We start from the raw sequence: 26,612 nt of genomic DNA on the forward strand, positions 1-26,612 counted from the left end.
TATACTCTTAAAATACTATATCCATACTGTAAAATGTTAATAAACTAAACATCTATAAGATTTAGGTGATTGGTTGTGAATCATACGTGATGTAGATTTTTGGAATATCACAATTAATATTTAAATATCAGGTATACAATTAACTTCCCGTTGCCTTTTAAGAAATGTTTTACTAAAATAATTTTGTTATATGATATTTGTTGTGTCATATTTTCCATGGTAGAATTGAAATCTTCACCCATGTTTCTCTATAGGAAAACGTATGGAGTAGTAAATTCCATAAATAGGAAACCTAAAACAAACCAAATCAGGACTTGATCTTAGCCAAAAGGACCAAATCAAACTAATTTTACAATTATTGGACATGAAAACATTAAAGAATGAATTCAACCACCCCAAGAAAGTCATAAACGTTAAAGAATGAATTCAACCACCCTCAAGAAACTTGTACTCACGTCAGTCGACGTGGTAAGATGACTAGATAGATTATCAGTGTATAAAATAACCTTTGTGTTAAACGATGGAATATTTTAATCCAGCATGTCCTTGTTAGCAACAAAAAAAGGCATGACTTGTGGCTAAGATTCCAATAATCAGCTGCCACGTTTTCCAATCAACCATCATAGCAAAGAGTAACAGAACACGTGACTGTTGGAGAGTTGGACCACACGACTTCTTAAATTATTAGACTTTTGTCAGCATTTTTGACTCCAAAGAAGATAATATATTCCACAAAACTAGGAACATGGTACCAAACAATTTTCAACCACTTGTTTTGAGAGAGAGTCTGAGTTAACGTATCGATCAGGACATCTACCGATTTTTTTAGTTATATACAAAGGCCAAGGCTCTTCGGAATCGTACAGAAACAGAGAAAGACTAAAAATGGAGATCTTGCTCTGCTTCTTCTTGGTTTTGCTTCTTACTCTTGTATCATCAATCTTTCTTAAGAAGACTAAAAACTCAAAGTTCAAACTTCCTCCTAGCCCTTCAAGTCTTCCAATCATTGGAAACTTACACCATCTTGCAGGATTACCTCACAGATGTTTTCATAACCTCTCCATCAAGTACGGACCAGTGATGCTTCTCCGTCTCGGGTCTGTTCCTGTGGTTTTGATCTCATCGAGTGAAGCAGCTGAAGCAGTCCTCAAAACTCATGATTTGGAATGTTGCAGCCGACCAAAGACTGTAGGGACCGGAAAGCTCTCTTACGGTTTCAAAGACATAACCTTCTCTCAATACGGTGCGTATTGGCGTGAAATGCGAAAACTCGCGGTGATTGAGCTTTTCAGCCTTAAGAAGGTTCAATCATTTAGGTGTATAAGAGAGGATGAAGTCGGATTTGTGGTGAAGAAAGTGTCTGAAGCAGCTTTGACACAATCTCCCGTAGATTTAAGCAAAACCTTTTTCTCCCTCACCGCAAGCATCATTTGTAGAGTGGCTTTAGGACAGAACTTCCACGAGAGCGCCTTCTTTATCGATCAAGAAAAGATTGAAGAGCTTGTTACCGAAGCAGTGGACGCTCTAGGGGCTTTCACTTTCTCTGACTTCTTCCCTGGTGTGCTTGGGAGATTCTTAGACTTGTTGTTTCAAAGACACAAGAGGATCAACAAAGTGTTTGGGGAGCTTGATGCTTTTTATCAGCATGTGATTGGTGATCACTTGAAGCCAGAAGGAAGGAAAGATCCTGATATTGTTTCCATGATGTTGGATATGATCGATGAACAAGGAAGTGAAGATTCTTTCAAACTCAATATGAATAATGTCAAGGCAATCCTCATGGTAAAACCTTAAATCTTGTTTTGTCCTTATTACATGCGAATAGAGCGGTTTAATAGGATATATATTTTCTACAAAATTTAAATTTTTAATAAGTATATATATATAAATTGATGTCTAAAGGTTTTAAATTTTAGATATATTTATAAATTTAGGACTTATAGTTTTTGTAAACGTTAGAAATATATATATGTGGAGTTACTAAATTTTATTTACATCATTGTTTAATTAAGTATATCATTAATATTTTTTAAACATAACATATAATTAATTTGAGATGGTATTGTTAACAATTATATTACACTAGTTTTTTATTTGTGTGTTTTATGTGATCTTCAGGATGTATTTCTCGCGGGGATAGATACAAGCGCTGTAACAATGATTTGGGCAATGGCAGAACTCGTTAACAACCCTAGAGTAATGAAGAAAGCTCAGGAAAATATTCGAACCACCCTTGGAGTCAATAGGGAAAGAATCACTGAAGATGATCTAGGCAAAGTTGATTACTTGAAGCTCATAATCAAGGAAACATTTAGACTACATCCGGCACTTCCGTTTATAATCCCAAGAGAAACAATGTCCCATGTCAAGATCCAAGGCTATGATATTCCCGCGAAAACGCAAATTCAAATTAACGTATGGACCATAGGACGTGACCCCGAGCGCTGGACCGACCCTGATGATTTCAAACCTGAACGATTTACCGATAGTTCTGTAGATTTCAGAGGACAACATTTTGATCTGTTACCATTTGGTTCTGGTCGAAGGATGTGTCCCGCGATGCCAATGGGGGTTGCTAACGTGGAGCTAACATTGATGAATTTGCTTTACTTTTTCGATTGGGGATTGCCTGATGGGATGAAAGTTGGAGAGCTTGATATGGAAGAAGCTGGGAATATCTCCATTGTCAAGAAAGTACCTCTTCAACTTGTTCCTGTTAGACGTTATTGATGTGGAGTACTCCAAAAAAGTGTGATACGATGGAAAGTTTTTTTTTCTCCTTTTTTTCGGTAAGAATGTTAAGAATACTACGAAAAGTTCATGATAAGGACCCGTAAGACTTTTTTACCGATTGTACTTTTTTTTCTTTAAACTTTTTGTACAGATTGTTGCGTTATAAAAATTGATGTTTGGTCAATAATATATCCAGGTGTTCCAAAGAAAAAATCAATAATGTATCAAGAAATAATAAAGTTTGTTCGTCTGATTTTAAAAGGTTTGGCAACTGACAATTTGAAATCCAAAACATTCTAATACAGTATTTCTTTTCTTTTCAAAACTTTAAATATTGCTGAATTTTATTATGTAGCAGGTTAAAATAATTTCATCACAACGTCCGTAATATTTCTCTTAATCCATATTTTATCTTCAAAAGCATTTCTTTTTCTTCTTCTTATTGTTTCATTTTTAGAGTTGTAGTATAATCCCTAAATTCAAATACAAAAAAAAAAAAACAAAAAAAAAACAAAATAAACATTGATAGTCTCAATTTAGTGGGGATGGGTTTCTTGTTCCACATATTTAATGAGAAAACTCACAAAACATAGTATTAAATTAAAATGGCAGGTGGTAAAGAGCCTCACAAGTCACTCACTATACATATTAATGAGTGCAATAAATTACTAGTGGAGGAAAATGAAATGGAATCACCAGAAAAAATAGGTACCACAGAAAAAAGTGAACTACTGTTTCAGAAAAAAGTACTACTGTTTACAATTTTGTTTGTTGAATGAGAATTATTGTTTAGTTGGGAAGTCTATTTCCATATGCATAGTCGACTACCAGTCAGTTATCTGGCCGATATGGGCCAAACTTGTTTGGTCTTCAAGATATTAAGATTTGGCTGAACCCACAAATTTGCCGCATTCCTTATTGTCCAAAAGAAAGATGATGTTTTTTTTTTTTTGAAAAAGAAAGATGATGTTATCTTATCACCTCTCCATTTTGTTATTTAAATTTTATTCATTAGCCTAATCTTATCGTATCAATTTAACTACGACAAGTAAGAGTGTTTATTACTTCTTTCGAAAAGAAATAATGATAAAACAAGTGAAGATTAGGTTATCTTGTTTTGATGGTCACTTTGACGTTTCGGATTATCATCGACAGCGACACATGAGCTGAATCGAATCGATTCAAATCAATAATTCATGTCTAACAAATCTGATGAGTCTCTGACAGACAAAGATACTGCCTCGCACGTTTATTTTATTTATTGGAATCCAAGACTGTATTTGTAGAAGAAGAAAGAACCAAGAAAACAGGACAACTAATATGTCAAGCTTCCTCTGTTTCCTCTTCCTCTTTCCCCTAATCTTGATCCTCCTCAAAAGTTTCAAACCCTCTAATAAATGGAATCTTCCCCCAGGCCCACTAAAGCTTACCATCATCGGAAACTTACACCAACGCCGAGAGTTACATCCAAGGAACCGTAGGAACCTCACCCAAAAGTACGGACCAGTGGTGCTTCTCCGCTTCGGATCCGTCCCCGTGGTCGTGATCTCATCGAGAGACGCAGCAGAGGAAGTGCTCAAGGTCCACGACCTTGAGTGTTGTAGCCGACCAGAGACTGTCGGGACCAGAACGATCTCGTACAACTGCAAAGGCATCGGATTCATGCCGTACGGTGAGGAGTGGAAGGCGATGCGAAAGCTCGCTGTTGTCGAGCTCTTCAGCATTAAAAAAACTACAGTCTTTTAGGTATATCAGAGAGGAAGAGAGTAACTTGCTGGTCAAGAAACTGTCTGAATCTGCTTCAAACCACTCTCTAGTGAATTTGAACAAAACCCTTTTCACCTTAGTCGCTAGTATAGTCTGCAGGATAGGGTTCCGGATCAATCTCCAGGACTGTGAGTTCATCGATGAAGACAGCATCGCAGAGTTTGTGCAGAAGTGTGAATCCGTCACGAGGACGTCTATGTTCTCTGACTTCTTTCCTGGAAGGTTCGGTAGATTCATCGATAGGATCTCCGGTCATAGCAAGAGACTAGAGAGTATATTTTCTGAAGTTGACAGTTTCCTTCAGAATATTCTCGATGATCATCTTAACCCTGGAGGAAGAAGAGAAGAAGAGAGCTCTGATATTATCGACGTCATGATCGATATGATGAGGAAACGAGACAAAGATGGAGACTCTTTCAGGCCGACCATAGATAACCTCAAAGGAATGATATCGGTAACGTTTTGGACCTTTCTTGTGTAACAAGTCTTCGTTTTCTTGTGACACAAGCTAGCTATGTTATATACCAGGACATATTTATAGCAGGGGTTAACACAACCGCCTCCACGATGATATGGGCAATGACTGAACTGGTTAGAAACCCTAGAGTGATGAATAAAGTGCAAGACGAGATTCGGACAACACTTGGAGATAACAAGAAAGAGAGAATCACAGAACAAGATGTTACCAAACTTCATTACTTCAAGCTAATGATCAAGGAGACATTGAGGTTACACCCAGCAGCTCCGCTTTTGCTCCCGAGGGAGACATTGACTCACATCAAGATCCAAGGCTACGATATTCCCGCAAGAACTAAGATCTTGATCAACGCTTACGCGATTGCACGTGATCCGGAACTATGGACAGATCCAGATGAGTTCAACCCTGACAGGTTTCTTGACAGTTCTGTAGATTACAAGGGATTGAGCTTTGAGCTTTTACCGTTTGGGTCTGGTAGGAGAATCTGTCCAGGGATGGCGTTGGGGATTGCCATTGTTGAATTGGGATTGTTGAACTTGCTTTACTTCTTTGATTGGGGGTTGCCTGAGAAGGAAGGAGCAGACAAGATCATCACCGGAAGTGAAGTTGCTCTTGACCTCTTTCAAGTTATTCACCACTAAAATCTATTTATTTTTGTAACAACTTAATATTTGGTATTGAATGTTGTCATTAAGAATCATAGGGTCTACTATTCTTAGTTATTTATTTGTAAATCTTCTATTATGGTTAATCTTTTATTACTCTTGTATTTAAGTATTAATTAAAAGTATGTAATATGGCTTAGAGATGGCGCTCATGTGTCAAAATGATATTGTTATGGGATGTGTTTAGAAAATAAGTTAATTACTCCAAAACAAGTTTATAAGTTTCTCATTAAGAGACTAGTAAAAACTCAAAAGATGATTTTATTGTTGGATTAGTATCTATTTATATAAAGAAGAGTTTAATCTCTCCAGGTGAAGCCACCTAGGATGCCACATCATAAACTAAAAGATTTATATGCTGACACGTGTCTCTTTCACTGAAATTTTGTGTTCTCTTCGTTAATTCTAAATATTCCGTTCCGGGCCTGAACTAATTGGTATTGGGCTTTGCACCTCTATACCTAATATTCTTTATCGTTAGAGTCTCGCTGTAACATTCTCGAAGTCGCCAGCAAAGAGCTTACCACAGGTTCATACGACAGCCATAGCATCTCTGTCAGCATCAATGGCGTCTCGAGTGATTTGATTACTGAAATCGAGTTGCAGAAACTCTTTGTTTGTCTCCAATCACGTCTTATAGCCTTCTCTTCTAATAAACTGAAACATTCCGAGTTACTCATCGCATTTATCACCTTATTAACTCCATAGCCGACGTAAACCACGATCTGACCTTAATTGTGAGTTATCCTTCTGAAAAGGGGTTTATTCTACACCTATAAAAGGTTAGCTTTCTTCACTTGAACATCATCTTCTCAATCTGTGAAAACACTAATCTATATATTCCCTCTGAAATGGCTAACTCATCAATCTTCCTTTATGATCTGAAAGCTGGCCGATGCTCCTCCACTGTCCAAGTGCTGTTACTCAGGTTCTGGATAGCCAGAAATGTCCGAGAGGAGGAGAATTGATGTCTCTTGATATGTTCTTACTGGATTCATAGGTAATTGTGTTCTTAAACTCATGTTCAGATTGCTTTATGTCTATAAAACTCATGTTCAATTTTTTTCTGAAGCGATGTTAGAAATATTCTTAAGCTTATGTTCATAGTCTTATTAAACCCATGGTCATATTGTTCTTATACTAAACACTATGAAACTGTTATTTAGAAAACCATTTGTGATTTTGTGATTTGACTCATTTTTATAGTCATCTTAAACGCATGTTCACATTATCTTGAAATCATGTTCGTAATTGTTCCTGATCTTAAACTAATGTCCATGTTGTTATCAAATTCAACATTATCAACCTGTTATACAAACATCTTCTGAATGATTAATTTTGTAACCGTTTGCAAAGAATGCTTTCTTTCTAAATGTGTTTCAGGTGACCCTTATGCAAGCAACCGTGAATGTGAGCCGGCTAGCAACTTACAGGCCTTATCTCCAGGCCGGTTCAATGTATTCTGTCACCGGTTTTGATGTAACTCGGTGTAATCAAAACTTCAGGCTCTCGAACTCCTCTCTGCTGATTCGATTCAGTGACGCTACCGCTCTTGCTGAGTTAACTGAACCAGCTTTTCCAATACCTAAAGAATGTTTCAGGTTCCGTAATCACAGAGGGATACTTAGTCTAGCCAACAGCAATACCCAACTTCCAGGTATTCCTCCTATAATATGTTCATAGGTATAGCTGGATAAGATATTAATAATAATCCTGAGCCAGATGTTATTGGTGAGATAATTGCTGTTAAGAGAAAGTTCTATTTCGCTTGAATGGCTAACCTATCTATCTTAATCGCTGGAGGCTGGCTGGAGATGGGTTAGATTCACCGGAGATGGGTTCTTCTTCTGTTTTGGAGAGTAGAATCTGAGGATTCAAAAGTGTTAAAGCTTTGGAGACTGGAGTAAGCAAGCAACTCCATCGGCTTGAGAGGCATGGGCCGGTAAACAAGGTCTGTTTTGCATGTTGGAACCATGGCTCTTTCCATTTTAGACAGAGATGAATGTAATGGTTAATCTTCAAGAGTATAGGAGTTTTAAACACTGCACAAAAGAGGGAGTTTTAAACACTGTTGTAGACTTTAGCTGCTGCTCTACTACCACTTTTTAACAGTATTCTACCTCTTTCGGTCATGCTAATTATTGCTTCTGATTCTTTTTCCTTCTCGATTTTTTTTTGTACACAGCAAGGCAGCTACGTTTGATCTTCTTAAAAATGTCAATGGGATCTCTGATTTTCTACACATAAATATCGGATCCTTCAATGCTTATGAGTGCTTTAAGAAAAAAAAATATTTAGTACACAGCAAGGCAACTACATTTTCTCTTCTTAAAAATGTCCATGGGATCTCTGATTTTCTACACATATATATCGGATCCTTCAGTGCTTATGAGTGCTTTTATTTTTTTTTTAAAACTTTTGTACACTGCTGCCAGGCAAACTACGTTTGCTCTTCTTAAAAGTGTGAATGTGATTTCAGTTTTTCTACTCTCATATAGATATCGGATCATATATGTGCTTCTGGATATTTTAATAATTTTTGTACACTACAAGGCAACTGCATTTGCTCTTTTTAATAATTTCCAATGGAATCTCTGATTTCGACTCATAAAAGTCGGATCCTTCTAATCCTGTTTACTACATTCTTTACACCTCATATTAAGATTTATGAATTTACTCAAACCACTTCACAACAGTTAAACCATTCAAAAATTATCGTATAAATCTAACCCTTAAACTTAGGCTCATCCTTCCGCTCCAATGCATTAACAATAACACACCAAACCACCGTATCTCTAATTTTTAAAACTCTGTTGGATAGCAACTTCTTAAACACAAGTATTATTTTAACCAAGTGTATGTTTATTCAGACAACCTGAACGGGTAAGTGGGAGTTCAAAAGATACCCAACAGACAGTAGTGCTTAATGTTGCAAGTTAAACTTCATCAGAAATACCATTAGTCATTGAGTGGTTACGTAAGAATAGACCCAAGCGTCATAACCCTATCGCAACTTCCATAACAACTAAATTAGAAACATTTACTTGGATCAAGATCTATCTCTTTCTCTAGCTATGGTGAAAAAAACTTGCTGAAATAGGTGAACATGTAAGTGATCAATCAAAACAGATTTACTGTTGGCTGAGGAAGACGTTCTTTGCGTAACAACAAATGTTTTGTCACAAAACATAGAAAAACACATCAAAATAGAAGCAAATGTTTTTTTGGACAAACTATAGAAATAGAAGCAATTGTTAAACATTAAATTTAACCAAGATAAAACTTCATGCGCAAAGCGTGGATTAACCCCTAGGATAAACAAAAAAATGTAAAATATGACAACGACAATAATAGTAGACTAAATGATAAAAACAAAATATACCAAAATATTTACACCGAAAAAATAAAAACATTCCATTAAATTTTAACACTATATTATGAAATTTAATTAACTGTAACGAAATATCAGCATCAAACAATTTTTAACCGTAACAGTTGATAAACATATAATAAGAAATCAAAGAAACAGCGATTTAAAAATAGTATATAATAACATAAATTTAAAAATATTTAATGTTTCATAGTTTTTTGTAATTTAAAAATCTATGTGTCTTATTGGTATTGTTAAACTAAAATAAACATTGAGAGTGATTAAATAATTTTATTTTTAATAAATATTATAATTAGACAACTTTATAATTTCCAAAATAGATTTTAAAATACATAGATAATTTTATTAAAAAAGATTATTAATCCTTATGATATTTTTAGTTAAAAGTAAATTTAAAATTTAAAATATATTTATATAATTCTTTTATTTATTTGCCCGCCCGTAGGGCGGGTTTACCCTAGTTAATCATAAAAAACTGAGTAACTCTAATAGGTTATTGTATTCTAATTAAAATGCTTTCTACATGGAACATGACTCTAGTTTCTTCTCTTCCAGCAACCTTGGCGTGATGGTCACCTTAAGACCGTACTTCATGTACAAGTTAGTCGTAACTCTCGGGACAACCACATGATCTTGGGCAACCTTGATTGAGTACTTCAACAAGACTGACGCAGCTATCATCTTCATTTGCAAGTAAGCAAATGTTTTCCCTATACACAACCTAGGTCCAGCATTGAACACAACGTATTTGAACTGGTCGTCACTGACAAACTTCCCTCCTTGGATCCACCTCTCTGGTCTGAACATTTCACAGTCTTTCCCCCATATTGATTCCATCCTTCCCATGGCATAGATAGAGAAGTAAACCCTTGAACCCTTTTTTATAAATGTCCCATCTGGAAACACATCATCTCCAATGGCTTGTTTCATCTCCATTGGGATTGGTGGGTAAAGTCTTAGAGTTTCTGAAATCGCTGCTTGTAGGTATACCATGTTGTTTAGTTCTCTGACCGTGAAGAGACTACTGTCTGAAGGATCTCCTCTCTGTTTCATGATTTCTCTAATCTCGTGGATTATTTTGTTTTCAACTTGTGGGTGTCTTTGTATCACCCAGAAGAACCATGAAAGCGCAACAGAACTTGTGTCACGCCCAGCTAAGATGAAACTTGTGCAAAACTGTCTAAAAAAACTAATGGTTGAAGGACCAATCTCGTTACCTTTTTTATGACTCGCTATCTGAATAATCCTTGTAAGGACATCAGATCTATTATCTAACGTCTCATCATCCTTAAGCATGCAGATACGATCCATTATCATCTTGTTCACAAAGCCATGCACGACGTCAATAGCGTTTCTTAGACTTTTCTCATACCCTATGTTCAAAAACTTCATTGGTTTCCATATAAATGGCGGGATCATGAACCTAAACAACGTAGACTCCGTTGCTTCGTCAAAAGCTTTAGCAAATGGAACTTGAGGAAGATCTTGAGCTAGAGTCTCCGGGTCATCTCCTAGACCCGCGATGCAGATGATGTCAAACGTCAAGCGCAAGAGCACGTCTTGGAGATCAAAAGCTTCTTGTGAACTAGCGAAACTCTCCATCACCTTCAACAGCTTCTTGCTTACTAAACGTTGTGTCGTCTGAAAGGAATGCTCCATGAACCGAGTTGAATGCATTTCGGTTATGATGATCCTTCGTTGCTCTTTCCATGACTCATCATCGGCGTTAAAGATACCATCCTCGAGGAGATCTTTGAACCGGTCTTTGAAGAAGGTACCTTTGGGGTAGTTCTTAAAGTTGGTCTTGAGCATGTACTCAACATTGGCAGGAGAACAAGTCACGGCTCCATAAGATCCATCAAGGAAGAATCCGCGGTAAAGAAACGTGTTTCGGGATTTTTTTAAAGACTTTGTGACCCATCCATAGACATCATTTATATGAAGGAAAAACTCTACAGTAATGCCAAACACTGGCCACAGCATTGGCCCGTGCTTGTTAGTTAACTTCTCACGCAGGCAACAGAAAACAAACAGCCCTAACAACGCAATAGATACATCGAAGAGAGAAAGGTGATTAAAGACTCGCTCTGTTAAAGACATTGTAAGGTTCACTCACTGATGAAATCTTTTGTTTGTGGTAGTCTCATTGTTTCAAAAGAGAGTTTAGAATGTCAAATTATGTTGGAGGAAAGATGGGTCATGCATTTCATGTTTTGGTTTAGGACTTACATTTGTTGTCTTTGTGCAAACTTGGTCTATATTTGAAGATGATGAGGTTTCTTGTCGGAGACGCAATGTAAAAGGTTTTGGGATGACAAATGTGAATTGTGTGTTTATATGAAAATGAAGAAGGAAAACTCAAAAGAATGATCCCCAAATAAGTGCAGATCTGTTTGTCATGTCTTTTGTGAGTCTGTCTGACATAGGTGTATGACTTTTTTGGATATACACTATACTGAAAAAAATTGAAATCATCAATAATATTCCAATCGTTTTATAAATTTGTATGCTTCAACGTTACGTATATATCAATTAAATCCTATTATACCATTTTAATCAATTTATTTGTGGTTAACCTACCTATATTATACCTTCAATGCATCTTATATAGAAGATGTTTTTCATTACGTTTCGCATGCTATAGAATAACTTTCATGAATGTTGGCAAAAAGAAAACTTTCATGAACTGTGGGAATATCTCTGTAGGTGGAATAATAAAAGCATAAACGGACCATATCAAATTCAATAGCTTAAAAGGATTGGATGAATGTATGGGTAGTTTCTACTTTAGACCATATACTGGTTTATGCAAAATGTAGAGAATTGCTATGTAGAATGAATTTAGAAAAAATTGCCAAAAGGGAACATAAAAACAACTACATTGTCCCTTTGCCATAAATCATTTTTTGGTCCGTTCTGGACTCAGATACCCCTGAATAACTTTAAAAATTCATATCAATTATTTTAACAGTCAGAAAAATATATTTTTTTTTTCAAAATGTACATAAACAAAAAACTATACTATGAAAAATATTTTTATAGACTAAATATTAGTATATCAAATTTTCATATTTTGATCTACGGACGGCAGAAAACTTAATCTACTAGTTACGGGCCGTAGATTGTATATTCGGTTAATAATTTAGTTATCTACATATGGTAGAACTATCATATCTACCATTATATACTTCTCTACCGTCGTAGAATTATTCAGCTGCCAATAAATACATTTCTACGATGGTAGATTTATTCAGCTGCCATTTCGCTTATTTCTGGATTACAGTTGATTTCAATAACTATATTTCTTAATATATCTACGTATGTTTACTTGGTATTTTCTACCAAAATATTATATTCTACCGTTGCTGGGTTATGCAACCTACTGTTTTATCTACTTTCTATGGCAGTAGAATGTATACTCTACCAAGTTCGAAATGTATATTTTCCTAAAATCTTTCCAATTTTTTTGTGTTTTTATCAATTATTTATGAAACCAACAAGTATATTAAACTCTAATTTCTATACACACTAAACTTTAACTTATAAACACTAAATTCACAATCACCATTTATTTGATTTAGGCTTTAGGGTTTGAACCCTATGTGATTAAGGGTTTAGGGTTTAAACCCTACTTGTAGTGTGAACTATATTTGTAAATCTTAGTGAAATAACATGTTCGGTGTAATGGTTATTAAATACATATAATATCTTCATCATTAAATAGCTGTTCATCATTGTGATTTATAAGAAAATGAGTATAGTTTGCTTAGAATGGCTCTTGTGAGAGAAAATCATGAGAATAGAGTGAAACCTCACAACTAAAACACATTTACTATTGTTTATGAGAATCCGAGTACAACACGTAACACATATATAACGATTAACAGTAACTAAATCCAAAGTCATAACAACTCTCACTAAGTATCCACTATTCGAGCTTGAACAACCTTGAAGTAGTTTCCGACACGAGAAACATAGATAAGCTAGGAAAGTGTATTCTGGTGCAGGCGCAAGACCAAGAAGAGCTTCAGTTCCTGTTAGGAACAGTCTATTACATAAGGAACATTTACCCGGAGGTGGAACTTGAAAAGAAACAGAACCATTTTTACAACCTTTTCTGTATATCCCATGAAAAGAAAAACACAAAATGGGTTATTCAATCAGCCATCGTCGTCTATTTGTAGTTCTTCATTCTATATTAGCTAAATAAATATTAAAATTTCATGTATTGCTAATGAATCACTCATTCTCTTCACAACCTCGCCTCTACAGCTTCTAATTTCCCGTAAAGGAGAGAAGTCAGTAACCAAATGTGAAGCTCCACACTCTGTAATGAAATCAGGGATCTTCTCCCTTGCAGCTCCCTAAATTGTAAGAATCAAAAGTTCATATTTCCCTTAATCATAACAATCCAAAGTACAAACGAAAGAGAACCGAAGAACTTACTTAAAATCGATTAGGTCAAGGAATAAAGATGAAGTGTATCTCTGTTTGAGACGGTAAGGCGCGGGTTCGAGATTCCGGTAAAGTGATTCACTTTGTTTCTGTCGGGAGAAGAGAGAGATTAAATCGAAACTCCCAGATTCTCTTGTAAGGAGAAGGAAGATGAACACCGACGACCAGGAGGAGGAGTAGGCGCCTTTGTTTAAGAAGAAACACCGGCGGAGCCAAAGAGGGGAAAAGGAATATCGGAGCCGGCGAATAAGGGACACTGGAGCCGGCGAAGTGAAGCAGCGTCGTCGAGTGTTCAAGTCTCTCCGATTTTCTCTCTACACGTAACAAAGGAGAGAGTTTTGATTAGGGTTCATGTGTTCAATTTGGGGATAAAATGGTGTCAGGGGATGTGTGTTTTGTTTTATTTCTTAATTAAATTTTTTTTATCGAAAATTAATTTTTTATTTAAAGAAAACAAATATAAAATATTGCGTTGGAATTATATTGGGGGTTTAATTGGATAAACACAAAATATTATTGCATTGGGACAATGTGGTGTTTAATATATGGCATAGGGACAATGTAGTTGTTTTTATGTTCCATATTTACAATTTTCCCATGAATTTATGTAGACTATCCATAAAGCAGGATCCTATTGTACTTTTTACTTAAACATGCCCTTTCTTTAACTAACATTGCTTATTTCATTAAGGGCAATCAAGTAATATTAATAACACATTTTTATTGGATCATTTTTTTGGATCCAGCCCACTGCCCACATCATCTCTCTTGGGCCATTTGGGCCGATTAAGAAATCAGATCCAATTCTTATTTTTTTCTCCAAATTCATATAATTTATTTTCAACAATTCTTAATATTTTGTGTAGTGAACAAAAATTAATAACTTAATTATTATGTTTTTTCTTTTTAATATAATTTAAGCATTCATAAAAAAAATTTGAATTTTTCATTGAAAAGTATAAATCTTTATTAAAAGTATATAATTTTTTATTAAAAAATTAACCACATAATAAAATTAATATATCATAGTTATACCAACTTAATTCATTAAAAATAAAGTTTAATTTTCTAAACATAAATACTCATTAGACATAGACGTTCGGATACCCATTCGGGTACGGATCGGTTCTTTCGGATATCGAGTTGTTTGGGTTTTGAAATTAAACCCCATTCGGGTTTTGAAATTAAACCCCATTCGGATATTATAAAATTTCGGGTCGGGTTCGAGTCGGATATTTCCGGATCCGGGTGGGTTCGGTTCTCATGCATAAGAACCTGCAAAATAACCAAATAACCAAAGTATCTAACATGTTCGTTTATTTGTACTCAAAATAACCAAAGTATCTGATTCGGTTCAAATTTTTGTATCCAAATTATTCAAAAGAAACCAAAATATACATTTTATACAGTTTTTTTGGTAAACTTTTATCCAAACTATCATATTTTATCCAAAAATACTCAAAAGTACCGAAAATAACTACTATAGTTAACTTATAATATTAATTTAAAAATAAAAATAATTATAAATATAATTATAACATATATTTTTAGATATATTTCGGATATCTTCGGGTACTCATTTGGTTCTCGGTTCGGGTCGGATTCGGGACCGGTTCTTCGGATATAGCAATTTAGAAATCATTCGAATATTTACTCCGGGTCTGATCGGGTTCGAGACCCTGATTTTCGGGTCGGTTTCAGGTTGGTTCTTCGGGTCCGGATATTGTGCTCTGGTCTATACTCTTTTAAAATGAAATACGATAAAGAAAAATAAAAAAAATTAAGTCTTTTATAAAAAACAAATATATAAAAATATGACATTTACTAAATATTTGTCAATTTAAAAAAAAAATAAAAGAAAATAAATCCACGCTTTGAAAGCGCGGGTCAAAATCTAGTATAGAATTATTCTTAATGCATCATCAGAAGCCAAAAACTCAGAGTCCCAGCTACTATCTTTTGCCGGTGGTTGAAGTGTCGTGATCACTTGAGGGCCTAAGGTTAACGGCACGTAAAGAAGAGTTTCAAGCACAAAAATGCCCAAAATCTTTATGTTGTTTTCCTTCTCATGCTTTAGTTTAAGAAAAGAATTATGAAAATATTTTAAACTACATGTAAAATGAAGTTATCAAAAAGTAAGATTAACAGCGACAATAAAAAGGTTCTACTAGTTATTTAGCAAAAAAATAAAATAAAAAGGTTTTAGCTCGGATCAATTTGATTGAAATTTGTTTGGTTTCTTAAATCAATCTCGGTTATCATTTCGGTTTGGTTCAGTTAAACCAAACCAATATAAAGCCAAAGTATGAACGGCGACATTGTCTAACCACGTGGCAGCTTGTCGGAAACTCAACTTCTGTTGACGAATGGCGCGATAATAACAAGAAGCAACCGTAGGGGTTCTCTTTCTGATCCTTGATAGTTGGTTGCACGAGACAGATCCGAGACTCTAGGGTTAACGATTATCCTTCCTTGTTTTGTCACTGTTTCGGATCTCAGCTCGCGGATCCTCCATCTCCTCCGGCGTAATGGATCCGACTTCTCGACCCGCTGTTGTCATCGACAATGGAACCGGGTACGTAAAAGTATCGATTTTTTTTTTAATAATCATGCGCATAAGGTGTTCGAGAAAATGCCGCAACCAGATCCATTTTGTGTATCTATGCATATTGCAGGTACACGAAAATGGGTTTTGCAGGTAATGTAGAACCGTGTTTCATCCTTCCGACAGTGGTTGCTGCTAACGAGTCTTTCTTGAGCCAACCCAAGAGTTCTTTAAAGGGAACTTGGGCGGCACAGCACAACGCTGGAGTTGCGGCTGATATGGATTTCTTCATCGGAGACGAAGCTCTTGCCAAGTCTCGGTCTAGTAGCACTTATAATCTTCGTTATCCGATCGAGCATGGTCAGGTTGAGGATTGGGATGCTATGGAAAGGTATTGGCAGCAGTGTGTGTTCAATTACTTGAGATGTGATCCGGAGGATCACTACTTTCTTCTCACTGAAAGCCCTCTTACTCCTCCTGAGAGTCGAGAGTACACTGGAGAGATTTTGTTTGAGACTTTCAATGTTCCTGGGCTTTACATTGCTGTTAACTCGGTGCTTGCACTTGCTGCTGGGTACACTACATCAAAGGTAGGTGGCGCATTGTTTGCTGGGTTGATAATGATCTGTTATGTTTGCTTGTTGACTGTCTGAATCTTTAAATTTCAAAATAAAAATATTGTCTTTTATTTGTCTTGTTAGACTCGCCTCATAATTTGACTCACGGTTCTTCTTAGTGTGAGATGACAGGGGTTGTGGTAGATGTTGGAGATGGGGCGACTCGTGTTGTGCCTGTTGCAGAAGGCTATGTTATTAGTAGCTGTATCAAGTCAATTCCAATTGCTGGCAAAGATGTCACCCTCTTTATCCAGCAACTCATGCGGGTATGCACTAGTCTAGATTTGGTCTTCCTTTGCAGTAGATTTTCAATTCTTTGTGATACTTAAAGGTACTTACTTGGTTACATGGGTAAAATCCAAATTTTGCATTCTATGGTAGCTCCTCATCCTGTTTATACAGTGTTAGATCTATTCCTCAGATACTTACTAGTTTAAGTTAATGTATTACTTTCCTGAAACTTTTTATTTAATTATTTGTTGTAGGAAAGAGGTGAGAATATACCACCAGAAGATTCATTCGATGTTGCCCGTAAAGTGAAAGAAATGTACTGCTACACTTGTTCAGACATCGTAAAGGTAATGCTTATTAGTGGTTGACGTTTTAAGTTAAATAATACTAGTTTTCTAATGATAGATTACTTCCATGTATGCTGAAAATGCTTGAAATTGAACAGAGGAAAACTGATAACTATGACTGATCATTCGTATGGTTGCAGGAGTATAATAAACACGACAAAGAACCAGGAAAGTATATTAAACAATGGAAAGGGGTTAAGCCAAAGACTGGTGCACCATACACTTGCGATGTGGGATATGAACGATTCCTTGGACCTGAGGTTTGTTACCATTTCTCTGTTTCCTAGGTTTTGATAAGATAGCCAGAATCGGAAACCGAGTTCATTTATTGGTGGATTACAAGTTATAACTAAAGCAGTTCCAGTGTCCTTAGCATTTTGCTCTGATTACTGAACGGTGTTTATATAGAAGATGCTCTTTCAATTTTCTGTTTATTACCGATGATATGTTGAGATTTTGTGTGTTACAGGTCTTCTTTAATCCAGAGATATACAGCAATGACTATATAACTTCTTTACCGGCTGTAATAGACAAATGTATCCAGTCTGCACCTATTGACACACGAAGAGCTTTGTATAAGGTCTGATACACAGAGTTTGGTCAGATGTATCCAGTCTGCACCAGTTGATATAGTTTTTTCTTGGTGCTGATGAATTTGTGAAAATCATTTCAGAATATAGTATTGTCCGGAGGTTCAACTATGTTCAAAGATTTCGGAAGAAGGTTACAAAGGGATCTCAAGAAGATTGTTGATGCTCGTGTTCTTGCTAATAACGCACGTACTGGTGGTGAAATCACGGTAAAAATTTGATATCTGTAAAATAAAAGTAAATAGATATGTAACTTTAGTTATATATTATTAACCATGTTCTGTTTCGTTTGTGTTGATATTTATGACAACAGTCTCAACCTGTGGAGGTTAACGTCGTGAGCCACCCTGTCCAGAGGTTTGCAGTTTGGTTTGGAGGCTCCGTGCTTTCATCAACTCCTGAGTTTTTCGCGGTATGTAAATAAGCTATTTTGTGCGTTTCTTCTTGAATTGTCACCGGTTATAAAGGACTAGAAACCGGTTTATAGACCAGCTAGTTTAAGAGAAACGAAGCTCATGACTTGATTTGTTTGAAACATGTGTTTTTTTGTTTTGTTATGTTGTTATGGTAGAGTTGCAGAACGAAAGAGGAGTATGAGGAATGTGGAGCAAGCATATGCCGAACTAATCCGGTGTTCAAGGGGATGTATTGAAATAAATTGAAGCTGCGCCAGCATCATCTTAAGATCACGTGAATGTTTGTCTGAAAAACACTAAAAATTTTAGTTACTCGCAACTCAAGCTATTTGTTTTTAGGTTCATGAGTTCACAGTCAAGGTAAAAGCTAGGGTTGGTTGGTTGGTTGATGTAGAAGAAGTCATTATTTTCAGACAAAATAAAAGAATAAAAAGTATGCAGATGTCGGATTGTTTCTTCTCTGAAACGTACCACACGCATCATATCCCATAAAAGTGATTGCACCTGTTTAATTTGTCGATGCCACTGTTTTGGACACATAGCTGTATAATCGGTGCCGGTGCAATCGATTTTTCAGACCAGAGGGAGATTTTCACCTTGTAATATTTGGGAATAGTAAATATTTACAACATATTGATAAGAATGTTGAACCCCTTTTTGTTTACTCTTCGATCAATTTGTCCTTTTTTGAACGGTTGACTGATGTGTTTTGCTTTTCTATGTCGGAATAATCTTCCAGTAATTTAAGAGGTTCAAATAGATTTATCATTCGGTAATTTTTATTGTAGGAAATGAATTTGATCATTGACTTTAGATATAATTTTTCTTCTCCCTCTCAGGAAGTACTATTAGTGTTTGAAAATTTCCTGATGGTTTTGAGTCTCGTTCGGTGATGGAGCTTTTATAATCTGGGAGCTCCTAGAATCCACTCTTTCCAATGGATTGGCTACTGACTGTCTTTTATCTCTTACGTCTTCTTCATCGCTTTGTAATGAGCTTATTAAGATGCTGTATTTCTAGGAAGCAGTATAAGAGATTGAAAAGAGTCGATCAAATCACATTACAAACAATGATACAATATTTGTTATCATCATCAGCACCACTGGAATTAAAGAACTATCGATGACCTGAAATTTTTCATACTTGACCGAGAATCTCGTAGACCTAACCTACATAAGCTAGTTTCTCGAGGTTGTTAAGGCATGTTGCTTGTCCGATGGACGCACCTCTTTCTTTTTGATCTCATCACTTTTGATATCAATACCAGTTGCTGTTTGGGGTAACCGAGATGGCATAAGGAAACATGGCCAATGTTCGTCCCACATTGTGGGGCTTGGATGCATAGCTCTCCTCTTCTCTTTGCCTTAAGAATAACCATCAGTCTGGTTTTGAGAAACATCATATGTAGAATAAATATCATCATCACCCTTTTTACTTTTTTTTTTTGTTTCTTCGGACTCTCTTGGCACTGTAGTACAATATTACCAAACGATGGTCTCTACTCGAGGGACTTTTTTCGTGCTGCTATTGTCATACTTTTTGTTATCAGATGTCAAATCAAAACTCATGTCAAAGGAAATGCTTACTTCAAATGATGTGCATTGAATGTATCAGCAAAAGGTTGGAGAAGAGAACAGATCAAGTTTTGGTTGTAAAATTTAAAATTTGATCCAAACAAATAACAAATTTAACATACACTGACAATATAGTATCCAAAGTTGCTTCCAACTGTGACATCCAAATCAAAACGTATTGACTCTTTAAGAAAACTGAGAAACGGAATGTTCAACAAAAACACTATTAAGCTACTAAACTTTATGTTAGAAAGGATCTGCACCAAAACCTGTTTATCGATGAGCAACATGTCAAGGCCAAAGCAATCCTCCTCTCGCTGTGTGACGGGATTGAAAAGCGGGAATAACATCCTTGAAGCAAATAGCAGTATGAGCCGTGGAGATCGATTTCAGCGTTTTGTTAGCCGTGGAATTGCGAGTGTGTGTTTTTAAGCGAATATATTTGAGTAAGAGTTCTGTGAGAGAACCACACTAGATTTTTATATTGTGAAGATGATATGAGAGATTGAGATTAGTTCCTCTAAGAATGGGAAGTACAGAGAAATGTTTTAATGACGGATGGTGTGGTAAAGCGTTAGATTGAAGTGAACGCGTGTTGGCCTGTTGGGTGAGTGCATTATGTTTATTTGTTTTGGGCTATGAAATGGTCTGGTGATAAACAAAACACAAATTTTCTAAATTGTTATTTTGGGCTATGAAATGGGTTGTTAGGACACTAAAATAAAATACATGAGGCCGGAACGAAATAAAGAAAAAAATATAGAATATATGGGCTCCGCTTTAAACCCAAGTTACATGGTGATGTGTCTATTTAATTAGTTGGAAATATCTATCTAATCTTGATTATCGAAACTAAAGTACAAAAAAAAAAATTAACCATTAAGTTTACAATTTATTTACAACCCTATACCACTGAAACAATTAATAAATTTATTCTAAACATTTAATGTATTTTATTTATTTAATTAAAATAAAATCTATTAGTTCCTATAATTTATCTAACCAATAAATTTAATATATTTTGATAGTCAACAAAAATTTATAATATCCTCAATATTAATATTACATATTTCTAAAATTGTTTATAGATGTTTTTAAGTGCTGTAGATATTTTCAATATAAACTAAACTAAGAGACACTTAAATGTAAAAAGAAAAAAATATTTACCACAAAATATTTGTCTTAGAAAATTAATGTATTAGTATACACATACATATTAAGTGGTTAAATTTACAAAATACATAACAATATGAAAATGGTCCATGTAGTAAAAATCATCAAATATATTTAGTCATCATTTTCATTAGTTTAGCATCTAACTACAATATAAACAACTGAAACATTTATAAATATTTATAATTTTTTTATAAATTATAATTAAATCATTATATTATATATTACATTGAGGGATGTCCAATCTGAATTTTGGTTCGCTCGGTTCAGTTTTTCTAGTTTTTTGGATTTTCAGTTTATATAAAATAATTACCATATTAAAACCATATATATTTGGGTCTGATTCGGTTTATGTACAGTCGGCTTTTTGTTTATTCAATTTTATACCAAAAACATAAATATATTTATTTTTTTATAAAATTTTGTGAATTTTATGTCGGCTTTAATATAACACAAAAATATTTTGATTTTCAAATAGACTATTTTTTACTATTTAAATAATTTGTAAACATAATTAGTTAATATTAGTAATAGTTTTTTATAGAATAAAATAAGAAAAATTAGCAATCCATAATACTACTAGATAACTAAATATTAGCACACATATTTAGCAACAAAAAAATTATATTTGCTTCTATCTGATCTGATGGTTTGTATAGGCGTGACGATTGGCTTTCTATCTGATGGTTTGTAAATAGGCGTGACGATTTGCTTTCTATCTGATGGTTTGTAAATAGGCGTGATGGTTTGCTTTTATCTGATGGTTTGTAAATAGGCGTGATGATTTGCTTCTATCTGATGGTTTGTAAATAGGCGTGGTTTGCTGGTGGAAGGATCATATATTAAATCAAAACAATATTATGAAGATGATTAATTTGTTTCTCTTTATATTAACTAGATTTATTTTACCTAAGCCCATTCATATAACTTTTTTCACCATATAATCTTTCTATATAAATAAAGGCTTCAGCCTTCACAATTTAATGACACTCAGTTCATTTGGCATATTGGAAAATATAGTAACTGTACAGGTTAAATTGATATCATCTCTGCCTAACAGTATCAAATTAACTATAAGCAACCGAAGTAATTTACGCTGTAACTGATTCGCTTTATAAACTGATATCAATGGGACAAATTTAAAATAGTTTTCAGTAACTACTACCAAGTCATTAACGTCATAAATAATTAACTAGATTCATGGATATAGATCTAAGGGATACTCTTCAACTTGCGGTAACAGAATCACGACTTTGGGCTGAAGCCCAATTAATACAAGTACCACCAAGTAATCCACAACAAGTGAATCTCCCGGCAATTTCTGGCAGATGGTGTTTTGTGGATGGATCATGGAAGGAAGAAGAGATCTTTTCGGACCAAGGATGGTATAGTACATTAAAAGGTTATACGGGACTAATAGGAGAAAGGAATGTACGGGCCTCTCTCTCTCCTCTTCACTCGGAGATAGAAACCTTAATATGGGCAATGGAATGTATGAAAAACTTGCGTCAGTTTCGGGTCACATTTGCAACAGATTGTCTGCAATTGGTGAAGATGGTGTCTGAACCAGAAGAATGGCCTGCATTTACTACTTACTTAGAAGACATAAAGATCTTGAAAGAGTTCTTCCACAGCTTGGAGATCATCCATGTATCTCGCACACACAATCAGAAAACCGATAGCCTAGCACGCGGTGCTAAGAGACAAACGTCCTTTGTTGTGTACATGGATGCGGAGCTATCAATTTGGTTTACAGAGTCCGTTTGAATCTGTAAAAGTCGATGACAAAAAAAAAATTGACTAGATTCTAATTCGTGATCAATCTCACATGGAAAAATATATAATTTTGGCGACCAATGGGATTTTGGTGAAGTGAAATTTTCTGCTTGACTTATAAATCTCATCTAATAAATATTGGTTAGGGCTCTCAAAATAACATTTTTTATTATTCAAAAGAAAATCCGATGGTCCATTGGAATATTCAGGTGGGAATATTACGCGGTTGATACTACACACCAAAACGTTTTGGTAATGCTATAAAAACGTCTCCATCTTATTTAATTTACAAAACAGCCACAACTCAAAAAGGGTTCCAAAAGACCTCGGCTTAGCTAACGTAGTCTCGTCTGTCATCTGAACTTTTGACACATTTAAGTTATAAATTACGGAGTATATGAAATCAGCCGCTCAGACTGTCAAACAATATATTTTCAAGTCAAGTCTGTATATACAAAAGCATAAAGATTCTCGGTGTTCAAAAAAAAAAGCATAAAGATTCTCTTCAGTGTTTAATCTTTGAGGTTCGTAGATTTTGCAGATATACAACATCGCAACTCGGCACGCACACTTGGAGGTCAACTTTGATTGTACAAAGTTTAGGCAATATATTTGGGATATTAAATGCAGTTGGTTAAAGATTAGCTAAACGCATCAACCAAAACACGATTTGCTATTCTGTGTTTATAGTTTCATACCGTTAATTACGTGGAGTCATTTTTATAATTCTTGGTTGGACATAAAGGGCTTCTTTTTTTTTTTTGATCAACGGACATAAAGGGCTTCGATTATCACAAAACGAGGTTTTCCCCATTTATGCATCTATTTAAGTTACAAAGCCACTAAAGCTTTTAAAAACACTTTTCAATGAACTGAAATTAGAAAAGAAGGCTAGAATTGGTGACCATAAGGAATACATGATTTTGCGTTTCTTGATTAGTACAACTTCGTCACCTTACAACTTTAATTTTCCATCACCATATATATAAATACGTTCCCGAAGTTTAACTAGAAAATATTATGGAATTATAATTACTGAGAGGCATGAACATTTAAGGAATCTGGGTAAAAGAAGGAAGATATAAAAAGGGGGTGGGTCGACCAATTTGGCCTCCCTACTTGATTTGCACCCAAAAAAAGGCAAACCAGTGATTTTATTTATATAAGAATCCCAGTTCAGCATATAAAAAAAGACCCAGTATTAGTTCTATTTGTTTTTATAATTTGTGTTTTAATCAGGCATTGGCATAAACACACGTTCTTTATATTACAACGGATGTTAAGGAAAATAAAACCTCCAAGTCTCCAACTATAGGAATTATAATAACTAACATGAAGGGGGGTAAAAATAGTTTAACATCAACGAAATTAATACTCGCGTTCTGCACCTTCAGTTTACGAACCCAACCATGGCTACTTACGTTCGGTTTCTATGTGACTAACTCAAACAAACCCGACCCTAACGTCACGGATACAATGAAAGAACTCTACACCAACTAAATCATAAATGATGGATACTTTAATACACCACAGACGGGATTATGCCAACAAGGCATATGGACCAAAATGTTAAGGATGTAGACATAATAACTAAATCATCAAATAAATTAGATACCCCTAACAAAATAATGGATACCATCAACAGAAGTAAACCACAACCGCTAGAAGAAAATGTAATAAGAATACAATTATAATTAAAGCCATCAATCACAATTCAAACGTATATAACATACACAGCTAAAATCAATTCAATGTTCTTAATGCAATCTAAAAAGGTTTTTTACAATACAACACATTAACTCCACAAGTCAATGAAGCGCTCCAGCATTTCACAACTCAGCTATAAATACCGAAGCTTAGCCAACAACAAATAGCAAGGACAACTAATTCTACAAAGGTCAACATGGCCCCGCACTTGAAAGCGTACCAATAAAATTCTGGGCGAAGCCAGTGCATGAACTATGGTGGCACATGCACCTAAAGTTATCAATAGTTTTAAAAATTGTATTTAGGTGCTGTTCGTTTGCTCACCTGGCTGATCCGTCTGGGTGAAGATGCAAGTTGATGTTCGTTTTGTACATTAAAATGCTACATCCAGATGGATCACCCAACTCCATTTAGAAAAACTCACTTCAAATTCTCGTCCAAATGAGGGTGAGTCTTAACGGAGCATCTGGGTGAAGGTGAGTCTTCACCAAAAATTTGATAAATTTTTCGTCAAAACAAAATAAATTCTTGCCAAAACCGAAAAATGCAATTTTCCGTCAAAATCGGAAAACACAATTTCTCGTCAAAATCGGGAAAACATAATTTCGCCAAAACCAGAAAATGTAATTTTCCGCCAAAATTGAAAAATGCAATATCCCGCCAAAATGGTTCGTCAAATCAGAAAACGAAAATTTCTCGCGAAAACCGGAAAATGCAATTTCTCGCCAAAACCGAAAACACACACTTTCACACTAAAACCGAGAAAACACAATTTCCCGCCAATAACAGAAAACATAATTTCCCACCAAAACCGAAAACGCAATTTCCCGTCAAAACTGGAAAAACACGATTTCCCGTAAAAACTGGAAAAACATAATTTCTGGCCAAAACCGAAACGCAATTTCTCGTGAAAACCGGAAAACGCATTTTCTGACCAAAACCAGAAAAATGTAACACCCCGCCAAAACCGGAAAAAATGCAATTTCTCGCGAAAACCGGGAAAACACATTTTCACGCCAAAACCAGAAAACACAATTTCTCACCAAAACCGGAAAACACAATTTCTCGTGAAAACTGAAAAACACATTTTCTGACCAAAACCCGGAAAACGGAATATCGTGCCAAAACCTGAAAAATGCAATTTCTCGCCAAAACCAGAAAATACACTTTCCCACCAAAAGCGAGAAAACACAATTTCCCGCCAAAACCGAAAAAATGCATTTTCTGACCAAAACCGGAAAATGCATTTCTGACCAAAACCGGAAAAACGCAATATTCCGCCAAACCGGGAAAACGCAATTTCTCGCCAAAACCGGAAAACACACTTTCCCACCAAAAGCGAGAAAACACAATTTCCCGCCAAAACCGGAAAACGCAATTTCCCGTGAAAACCGGAAAACGCATTTTCTGACCAAAACCAGAAAAAACACAATTTTTCGCCAAAACTGGGAAAACGCAATTTCTCGCCAAAACCGGAAAAACACACTTTCCCACCAAAACCGAAAAACACAATTTTTCGCCAAAACGCAAATTTCCGTCAAAACTGGAAAAACACAATTTCTCGTCAAAACCGGAAAAAACAATTTCCCGCCAAAACCGGAAAAACATAATTTCCCGCCAAAACCGAAAAACGTATTTTCTCGTGAAAACCGGAAACACAATTTCTGACCAAAACCGGGAAAACGCAATGTTCCGCCAAAACCGACAAAGACGCAATTTCTCGTCAAAGCCGGAAAATACACACTTTTCCACCCAAAACCGAGAAAACGCAGGTTTTCGCCGAAAAACGCAATTTCCTGGCAAAACCGAAAATGCATTTTCCCGTCAAAACTCGAAAGACACATTTTTTTGTCAAAACAGGAAAACTGTAATTTCCCGCCAAAATTTAAAAAAACAAGTCTATTTTAATTATTTTAGTAACAAGTTTATCTTGATGTAGATGCAAGTTGAAAAAAGCAAACAAACATAGTTGCATTCAGATAATTCATCTGGATGGATAAACGAAATGGAAAGACGAACAACACCCAGATGGAGCATCTGGATAAGGCATCCAGATGGACCTCTGGATGCATTTTTCAGATGTACAAACGAACAGGACCTTAGTGATAAGAAGCCGGGCAGGTCAGATGGATTATTTTATTCACTAT

The 26,612-nt window shown here is 35.3% G+C and overlaps 3 protein-coding genes, 3 long non-coding RNA genes and 1 pseudogene across 10 annotated transcripts; 4 read left to right on the top strand and 3 right to left on the bottom strand.

The window, feature by feature from the left end:
• Nucleotides 1-820: 820 nt before the first annotated feature.
• LOC108819360 (cytochrome P450 71B2-like) lies at nucleotides 821-2,986 on the top strand. 2 transcript variants are annotated; one of them, XM_018592376.2, is made up of 3 exons: nucleotides 1,167-1,243; nucleotides 1,317-1,782; nucleotides 2,119-2,986. In XM_018592376.2, the coding sequence occupies exons 1-3, from the start codon at nucleotides 1,167-1,169 to the stop codon at nucleotides 2,728-2,730; spliced, it is 1,155 nt and encodes a 384-aa protein (XP_018447878.1). In that variant the 3' UTR covers nucleotides 2,731-2,986. The 2 variants fall into 2 exon arrangements, with proteins under 2 accessions (XP_018447876.1, XP_018447878.1); XM_018592374.2 differs by having other exon boundaries at nucleotides 821-1,782.
• A 951-nt stretch (nucleotides 2,987-3,937) lies between these two features.
• Nucleotides 3,938-5,781, top strand: LOC130498631 (cytochrome P450 71B28-like; annotated as a pseudogene).
• A 307-nt stretch (nucleotides 5,782-6,088) lies between these two features.
• Nucleotides 6,089-8,136, top strand: LOC108856982 (uncharacterized). 4 transcript variants are annotated; one of them, XR_001950273.2, is made up of 4 exons: nucleotides 6,089-6,425; nucleotides 6,532-6,643; nucleotides 7,027-7,594; nucleotides 7,829-8,136. It is a non-coding gene; the product is annotated as an uncharacterized LOC108856982 (long non-coding RNA). The 4 variants fall into 4 exon arrangements; XR_001950272.2 differs by lacking the exon at nucleotides 7,829-8,136 and having other exon boundaries at nucleotides 6,099-6,425; nucleotides 7,027-7,300; nucleotides 7,366-7,797; XR_001950274.2 differs by lacking the exon at nucleotides 7,829-8,136 and having other exon boundaries at nucleotides 6,105-6,425; nucleotides 7,027-7,300; nucleotides 7,447-7,797.
• Nucleotides 8,137-9,553: 1,417 nt separating this feature from the next.
• Nucleotides 9,554-11,294, bottom strand: LOC108838766 (cytochrome P450 86B1-like). The gene has a single exon (XM_018611647.2). It carries the CDS (start codon nucleotides 11,132-11,134, stop codon nucleotides 9,554-9,556), a length of 1,581 nt encoding a protein of 526 aa, XP_018467149.2. The 5' UTR covers nucleotides 11,135-11,294.
• Nucleotides 11,295-12,834: 1,540 nt separating this feature from the next.
• Nucleotides 12,835-14,078, bottom strand: LOC130498417 (uncharacterized). The gene is made up of 2 exons (XR_008937314.1): nucleotides 13,481-14,078; nucleotides 12,835-13,398 (listed from the first exon to the last, which is right to left on the bottom strand). It is a non-coding gene; the product is annotated as an uncharacterized LOC130498417 (long non-coding RNA).
• Nucleotides 14,079-15,825: 1,747 nt separating this feature from the next.
• Nucleotides 15,826-18,677, top strand: LOC130499208 (actin-related protein 3). The gene is made up of 9 exons (XM_056993234.1): nucleotides 15,826-16,064; nucleotides 16,165-16,624; nucleotides 16,771-16,917; nucleotides 17,137-17,229; nucleotides 17,370-17,489; nucleotides 17,699-17,809; nucleotides 17,903-18,028; nucleotides 18,133-18,231; nucleotides 18,391-18,677. The coding sequence occupies exons 1-9, from the start codon at nucleotides 16,018-16,020 to the stop codon at nucleotides 18,469-18,471; spliced, it is 1,284 nt and encodes a 427-aa protein (XP_056849214.1). The 5' UTR covers nucleotides 15,826-16,017; the 3' UTR covers nucleotides 18,472-18,677.
• Nucleotides 18,678-19,248: 571 nt separating this feature from the next.
• Nucleotides 19,249-20,409, bottom strand: LOC130499209 (uncharacterized). The gene is made up of 2 exons (XR_008938086.1): nucleotides 20,079-20,409; nucleotides 19,249-19,759 (listed from the first exon to the last, which is right to left on the bottom strand). It is a non-coding gene; the product is annotated as an uncharacterized LOC130499209 (long non-coding RNA).
• Nucleotides 20,410-26,612: the final 6,203 nt, after the last annotated feature.

Source organism: Raphanus sativus, chromosome 8 (genome assembly GCF_000801105.2).
Source record: "Raphanus sativus cultivar WK10039 chromosome 8, ASM80110v3, whole genome shotgun sequence".
Taxonomy (NCBI): domain Eukaryota; kingdom Viridiplantae; phylum Streptophyta; class Magnoliopsida; order Brassicales; family Brassicaceae; genus Raphanus; species Raphanus sativus.